Source organism: Melospiza melodia, chromosome 1 (assembly GCF_035770615.1).
Source record: "Melospiza melodia melodia isolate bMelMel2 chromosome 1, bMelMel2.pri, whole genome shotgun sequence".
NCBI classification, from domain to species: Eukaryota; Metazoa; Chordata; class Aves; order Passeriformes; family Passerellidae; genus Melospiza; species Melospiza melodia.
This window is the reverse complement of record NC_086194.1, coordinates 9344207-9352206: the sequence shown is the minus strand read 5'-3', so window position 1 is coordinate 9352206 and position 8000 is coordinate 9344207. Positions and strand designations below refer to the sequence as shown.

The 8000-nt window shown below is 59.8% G+C and overlaps 1 protein-coding gene across 1 annotated transcript; it reads left to right on the top strand.

Moving 5' to 3' along the window:
• Positions 1 to 4699: 4699 nt before the first annotated feature.
• On the top strand, positions 4700 to 7762 carry MNX1 (motor neuron and pancreas homeobox 1). Its single transcript, XM_063176366.1, has 3 exons — positions 4700 to 5309; positions 7190 to 7350; positions 7433 to 7762. The coding sequence occupies exons 1-3, from the start codon at positions 4700 to 4702 to the stop codon at positions 7760 to 7762; spliced, it is 1101 nt and encodes a 366-aa protein (XP_063032436.1).
• Positions 7763 to 8000: the final 238 nt, after the last annotated feature.

Here is an 8000-nt window from a genome sequence, read left to right as displayed (position 1 = left end):
GGAGCCCCGCGCGGTGCCCTCGAACACGCGGGGATGTTTTATTAGCCCCCATTTCCTAACGATAATTTATTGCGATAAAACAGACACCCGAGGTCCTCTTAAATTGTCTTTTTATAATGAATAAATTTAAACGGGCTAATTAATATATAAACTAAGCCGATTTGTCAGGTTGATTTGTATTTTAGTTAATTGTGAAAGTAATTACCACACGGGCAAATTAACAGCTTTCTGGAAATGACCAAGGCAGGGTTTTTATTTCCTTCCTGGGTGAAGAAAATTCATTTTTCCCAGCTCTTGATGTGATGAATAAAAGTCATAAATCTGGGTGATTGGTGCAGGCAGAGTCTAAATGGCTTCATATTTCATTTTAGGTTTAATAGAAATATTCATGCTCTGTTTTAATGAAATTAAATTGAAGGGGGGTGGACTGAGAGGCTGTCGGTCGGGCTTAAAGGGGCAGCGCACTCTGGGTGGGCTTTTTGTTGTTTTCCTGTGGATGAACAAAACCTGTCCAGCGTTCGTTATTCCAGACAAACCGCGACTGATGCGGGAATTGCAGCGGTAGCAGGAATAAATTTAAAATTTTTGTTTCACATTATCTGAAGAGCAAGTCTAAAGCAATCCAGGCAAAACTTTGGAAAATGGCTTGTAGGGAATAAAAAAAAAAAAAAAAAAGAAAACAACCAAAAAACATCTAGGTAAAGTACCCCGGGCTCCTAAGGCATGGCCAGGTTTTTTGTCCAGATGTGGGGTCTGAGGTGAAGGCAGGGCTTTGCAGACCGGCCCCTCTCTGCAGCTCGGAGATTTTGGAGTGCGTGGAATGCCCTTTCCCCGGGAGGGACGGGCGGACACGATCGCCCCCCGAGACCCCAGGAGGGGAAGGTGCTGGTGGAGACCCAGAGCCTTTGGGACTGCCCGGAGCCCTCCCGGCAACCCAACTTCTTTGCCGGACGAAAGGAACAAGTTTGCTAAGGCAGAGGCATTTTCCAAGTGTCCGAGGATGCTGGTCCAGCTGGTCCCAGCCCATTTCCCCCAGCAGGGCCCGGGGCAGCCCCGGCGCGGGAGCCGCCGGCAGCCGGGGCCGCTCCGTAATGGATCTGATCTGTGACTTGTTGATTTCCCCTGAGCAAATACGGCTTTGATGCAGTCCCGGCGAGAGTGGTTAGCTGATGAATTGACAAAAACTAATCAGCTTTATTGGGAAACAGGTTAAGGGCAGCAGAGTGTCAATAATTCTCCGCCTGACCCCCTCATCCATTAGGAGAGGCAGCTGATTAGACCGAGAAGACCCTGTGCTTTTTGCACTGAAATTGCTTTCATAAACTCACCATTATTAGCAGTCAATGCAAGCGGCTAATTTAGAGGAGACATCCCGAGGATGTCACATTTATCAGGGAGGTTTATGTATCATTATCTCATTTACAGAATGTCGCAGTGTAATATGTGTTTTTGGCAATAACGCTGGCCCGCGCCTGCCGTTTGCAGCGGATCTGGGGAAATCGGGGGGAGTTAATTCGGAAAAATTTGAGACGCCCCCATGGCAGGGTCTGCTGTTCCCACCGGGATTTACCCCAGAGCCCCACGTGCACCGCCCCGGCTTTTCAAAAGGCGAGATAGGATCTGTTTGCCCTCGGCCGGGCAGCGGGGGCTCTGCTGAAAGGGACCACCCGGAGGTGTCGGGGAGCGCGCTCCTTGCGCTATCTCCGAGATAACCGCGCATTGTTGGCTCCCGGGCAATACACTGGATCAACACAGGTGCGGGGAGTTCAGCGGGCCCGGATGCCCTGCGGCACCTGTGGGGACAAACACACGGAACGGAACGGTGCGGGGGAAGGAAAAAAAAGGCTTTAAAAATTGCGATAGGATAGGATAGGATAGGATAGGATAGGATAGGATAGGATAGGATAGGATAGGATAGGATAGGATAGGATAGGATAGGATAGGATAGGATAGGATAGGATAGGATAGGATAGGATGAAAGGAAAGGAAAGGAAAGGAAAGGAAAGGAAAGGAAAGGAAAGGAAAGGAAAGGAAAGGAAAGGAAAGGAAAGGAAAGGAAAGGAAAGGAAAGGAAAGGAAAGGAAAGGAAAGGAGTTTTTAAAAATTGTACTGTTAAAAAAAAAAAAAAAAAAAAAGTCTGAAAATCGAAATTCCTCTCCAAACACTAGATATCCATCAGCCAAAAGATGCGACACCCGGGCCGAAGGCGCGGGGTGTCCAGACGGGGCGGCCGCCCTGAGCCGCCCCCGGTCGGTGATGTACCGGGGTCAGGGGACCGTGCGACCCCGGTGCTCGTTCCCCACCAGCCGGTCTCGCCTTCTGCCCCATCGCCGCCTGGAGAAGCGCTCACGGCACCGCCCACCCTCCAGCGCCGCCAGCCGCGCATCCCTCCGGGACCCCCGAGCGCAGCGCTGCGCCCATGGCTCCCTGCTGGCTTCCCCTGCAGCTCGTCCCTCGTCCCCAAAACTGCCCCGAGAAGGGGCCGCACGCTGCGCCCAGAGCAGTGTTCCTGCGCGCGGGACAATCCGCAGCCTCCACGGGCCCGACAACACCGACCCGGGCCTCGGGAACCGGCACCGGCCCTGCCCGGGGCGCCCGCCGGTGACAGCCGCGCCCCCGTGCCCAGCGGGGACATTGGAGGGGGTGGCCCTCATCCTTGCGGGGCCGGGGCGCGGGAAAGGAGGGGGTGCGGCTCCACCACCCTCCTCCTCCTCCGGAATCTGTCACAGGGACGGGGGCCGGGCACTCCCTGCTCTGGGGCTGCCCGTGCGTGGGGCCAAAGTGACTCTCAATGGGAAACGCGGGGCCGGTGGGGATGCCAGAGGCCACCGCCCTCCTCAGCCCCTCGGCGCCCGAACAAAACCGGAGCGGCTCATTAAACCATCCTGCGACTCGATGTCCCCTCTCCATCCCAGCGAGCGGGGGGCACTGGGGTTTTGTGCGGCTGCGGGGCTCGGCCCCAGCCCCCGCGGTGTGTGCGGGCTGCGCCCGGTCCGTGCTGGGCTCTCCCGGGCGGCGGCGGCTCTGCGGGAGCATCCCCGGGGCCCGTGGGCTCTGCGTGTGTGTGTGTGCGGCTCTGCTGTGCCACGCGTGTGCATCGTGCCAGGCCCGTGCGCGGCTGTGCCCGTGTGGCCGCTGCAGTTGTGTCCGCATGTCTGTCCCGCTTGTGCCTGTGTGTCTGTCTGTCGTGCGAGTGTGTCCGGAGGCTCTAGCGAGGTAAAGGTGGGGGGAAAATTGCAGGGAAAAGGGGAACACGAGGGCGCTGAGCAAAGGGTTCCTTGTCTCTAGGTGTGCGCGCTCCTCAGATGTGCTCCGGGCCTCCCTCCCACGGAGTAGTGGCAAGGAGACAGAGCCAAAGTTGTCAGATATTTTGTTGGTTGTGTTGAACTCCGTTTCTCTTCTCTATTTTCCCCTTTCCCCTTTTCCTCTCCTCTTTTCGTTGCTTTTACTTTTCCCACCCCAGGGGCAGGGGCCGGGAGGGACGGGGCACCCTTGCTGTGGCGTCCCCGGTCCCCCTGGGGCACAGCCCCGCTGCCCCCGGTGCGGAGCGGCCCCTCCCGGGGATGGAGCCGCGATTTGGGCACTTCCCGCGGCCGAGACCCTTCTCCACGGGAGAGAACTTTGAAAGGAGAACGTGTTTGTCTTGGCAGCGCTTCGTGCCGTGGCCTGACCTTTCGCTCACACTGCCGGGCCCCCCCGGGGAAGCGGGACCCGGGTAAGGAGAGACCCCTCGCCCGCTCTTTCCCTTTTCTGTCCCAGGCTGTTTGCCTTAGATAAGCAGGTGTAATAAGGCTGTTGACAGACCCGGGATTTGGTGGCAGGGTGACTCCCTGACCCGCAGGTGTTTATTCTTTCCGACTCGTTAAAAAGCGGCCGGCGGCGCGTTTACGGCAAATATTTACCGGGTGCGGGAACGGTGGGAAACTCTCATTGGACACACGGCGGAGCCAGCGGAGAGCCGCACACTGCCGTGCCCGGGAGGGTTCTCTCGCGGGGAGCAGCCGGTTCCCCTCGGGTATCCCGGGCTGCTCCCCAATGGGTGTCCCGGGCTGTTCCCCACGGGTGTCCCAGGTTATCCCCCTCGGCTGTCCCGTGCTGTCCCCCATGGATATCCCAGGTTATTCCCTCGGGTATCCCGGGCTGTGCCCCTCAGGTGTCGCGGGCTGTCCCCCATGGTTATCCCAGGTTATCCGCACGGGTGTCCCGGGCTGTGCCCCTCGGGTATCCCGGGTTATCCCTCTCAGCTGTCCCGGGCTGCTCCCCATGAGTATCCCGAGCTATTCCTCTCGGCTGTCCCGGACTGTTCCCCAAGGGTATCTCGGGTTATCCCCTCGGGTATCCCGTGCTGTCCCCCACGGCTGTCCCGGGTTATCCCCTCGGTTGTCCCGTCCTATCCGCTCGGCTATCCCAGGTTATCCCCTCGGGTATCCCGGGCTGTGCCCCTCGGGTGTCCCGGGTTATCCCTATGGGTGTCCCGGGCTGTTCCCCGGTGCCGCCGCCCGCAGCGCGGTTCTCGCGGAGGGGGCGGGCTCTCGGCGGTGACGGGTGTGCGGCGCAGCCAATGGCGAGCGAGGCCGCAGCGGCGCGGGGCCAATGGGAGCCGCCTGCGGCCCTTGAAGGGGCGCGCCGCGGAGCGCGGCCGCACTGCCGCCCGCCGCCGCCGGGAGACGCGGCCGGCCCGGGGCAGCCGCACGCTCCCATGGAAAAATCCAAAAATTTCCGCATCGACGCGCTGCTGGCTGTCGACCCCCCCAAGGCGGCGGCGGGGCAGAGCGCGCCGCTGGCCCTGGTCACCTCGCTGAGCGGCAGCGGTAGCAGCAGCAGCGGGAGCGGCAGCCCTCCGTCCTCGTCCTCCTCTTCCTCGTCCTCTTCATCCTCCTCCGAGCACCCCTCCGGCGGCCCCGCCGACTGCCTGCGCACCGACAGCCCCTCTCCGCCGCGCCTCCTGGCCGCGCACTGCGCCCTGGTCCCCAAGCCCGGCTTCCTGCCCGGGGCGGGCTCGGGCTCGCACCCGCACCCGCACCACCCCGCCTCGGCGGCCGGCATGGCCCTGGGACTGCACCCCGCGGCGCCCGGCGGGCCGGGCATGCCGGCGCAGGCGGCCCTCTACGGGCACCCGGTGTACGGCTACTCGGCGCTGGGCGGGCAGCACCCGGCCCTCTCGTACCCCTACTCGCAGGTGCAGGGAGCGCACCCCTCCCACCCCGCCGCCGACCCCATCAAGCTCAGCGCCGGCACCTTCCAGCTGGACCAGTGGCTGCGGGCCTCCACCGCGGGCATGATCCTGCCCAAGATGCCCGACTTCAACTGTGAGTACCTGCCTCCCTCCGCGCCGCATCCTCCATCCCCTGCCCTGCCGGCAGCTGCCTCCTTCCGAGGGCGTAGAAGCCCCTCCTGCCCCCCTAAACAAGCTGCAGGTTTAAACTGGGAGAGACGCTTTTATTTTTTGGCAAAATTTATGTTAGAAGGAAGAAATAGCGCTCGGCGATGGGCAACGGGGGTGTGCGGTCACATCGCCATTCCCCGCCCTTGAGGAGCCCCGGACAGCCTGGCAGGTTAAATGGGAAGGTGATAAATTGCTCCCTGCCTTCGCAAATGCCCTTTCCCGCTGTTCCCGGAGGGTAGAAGCCGCCGGGGAGGGGAGGTGGGAGTTGGTCAGGGGCCAGGGCAGGGGCAGGAGTCCTTACGGTGTCCCTAAAACCCCAGTCTCAGTGTAATCCCCAAAAGAGAGATGGCAGGTCGCACCACTCACTCACCGTTCTTAATTCTATTTCTCCTTTATCAGAAATGAGAGTATAGTAATGATGACAGGCTTCCCAGGCAAAGGGATGTTGGGATCGGCCAAAAACTTGGGGTTCTGCGTTCCCTGGGGATAACGAATAGGAAAGAGGGGCAGTGGGAAGGGTTTAGGTGCGGGCCCAGGAAAGGCCGGGAATGCTGGATGGAGCCCCGGAGTCCCAGCAAAGCGCCGTGCGCAGCTCTAGGCCTCGCGGCGATGGGGAACTTGCATCTGGTTTAAGCAAAGATCATTTTCGGAGGTGTGAGCTCTCGGTGGGAATGGCCGGTTTAACAATACCGGAGGTGTAGTTTTACGAAAATCATGCCAGGAAAAGAATTGCGATTTTTTTTTTTCCTCCCCTTCTCCTGCTCGGCACACACATTCGCAGACAAAAAAGTCCATTGTTTTCTCTCGGATTGGGATTGTTTAGACTGGAACATTCAAGAAGAAAAAATAATTAGGAAAGCTGTTAGAGTCCTGCCTCTCAAACAAGGGGCAGAGGGGAATAAATAACCAAGCAAAACGAGTCTCGGAAAATCGCACCGCGGTGACAAAATCTCCCGGGTGCTGCGGCCGGGAGCGGACACTGTCCTATTCTTTCTGCCGCTTTAGCGAGCTGTCTCCAACCGTGGCCAGGGAGCAGAAGCCGCCCTTTCCCAGGTTTATTTTATTTTTCTAAGCCTAATAAGCCAAAATATCTAAATAATTTGAGAAATGGACAGTAGGGCTGCCGAGTCGCATGCCCAGGGCTGTCAGGGCCTTCGAAGAGGCTCAGTTCCCGCTTTCTCGTGGATGAAATTTTTTGTTTTGTTTTGTTATTTTTCCCCCTCTCTAATAAACCCTTAGTTTTAGTTATTTTTTTAATGCGGAAAACACGCTTTTTTTTTTTTTTTTTTCTTCCCCCCGCCCCCGTTTCCAATACGGTTTTCTAGTCCTCGCTGATGATTTACGCTCCGAGGGGCAGCCGGTGCAGGGCACGGAGCGGCCCCGGTCTCGGTCCCGGTTCCGGCCTGCAATCCCGCTAATTAAACGGATATGGGCGGGCAGGGAGTGCGGCAGGTTTAACTAAAACATTAAATGGAGCAAATTGCCGCTCCCCGGAGAGCCCCGTGCCCCTGCGCCGCGATCCCTGCCTTGGGTTTATTGTCTCGCGTTTGTTGGGCTCTTGGGAAATCAAGAGACATATTTTCCTTTATTTAAAAGGTTTCATTTAATTCCTTTTTTTTTTTTGGTCCCTGTGGGCGATTCCCCTGACACGGCGGAAGCCGAGAAGCCCCGGAGCCAGGGAGGCGATCCCCGGTGGATGTTCCAGCCTTGCTCAGCCTTTCCCGCTTCCCAGGGGGATGCGCGGCCGGGGCTGGGCGGCTCCGCGCTCACCTCCCGCTCCCCCTTCTCCTTCTCCTTCCCCAGCCCAGGCGCAGTCCAACCTCCTGGGGAAGTGCCGCCGGCCCCGCACGGCCTTCACCAGCCAGCAGCTGCTGGAGCTGGAGCACCAGTTCAAGCTCAACAAGTACCTCTCCCGGCCCAAGCGCTTCGAGGTGGCCACGTCGCTCATGCTGACCGAGACGCAGGTGAGTGAGTGGCCCCGGCCCCGGGCGGGGCAGCCCCGGCGGGCGGTGGATGAAGGGGTGTTTGGTGTCCCGTGTCCCCCAGGTGAAGATCTGGTTCCAGAACCGGCGCATGAAGTGGAAGCGCAGCAAGAAGGCGAAGGAGCAGGCGGCGCAGGAGGCCGAGAAGCCCAAGGCGGGCGGCGGCGAGGACAAGGGCGATGAGGAGCTGCTGCTGCCCGCCCCCGAGAAAAGCGCCGGCAGGAGGATGCGGGAGCTGCCCGACAGCGAACCTGAGGACGAGGAAGACGAGGAGGAGGAAGAGGAGGCGGCGGCCGGGAGATGCTGCCCGTACCACTCCTCCGACTGCTCCGAGGCGGACGAGGAGGACACGCAGCCCCGGGGCCGGCACGGAGCCCCGGCGCAGCCCCAGTGAGCCCCCGCGGGCCCGGCTCCTCCGGCCGAGCCGCCGCTCCCGGCTGGCACCGGTCCCGCTCCCGCCTTGTTCTGATTTCTCCCTGCTTGGAGAGGGATGGAGAAGAGGATCCTCGGCATGCCGGGCGGGGAAGAGGATTTATCGTGAATACAGTGTTATTATTGACTGAAAACCAGACAAAACTTGAGCTCCCTCACCCCCCACCCCTGCCCCCTGGAAGCGCGTTCCTTTCGCTGAG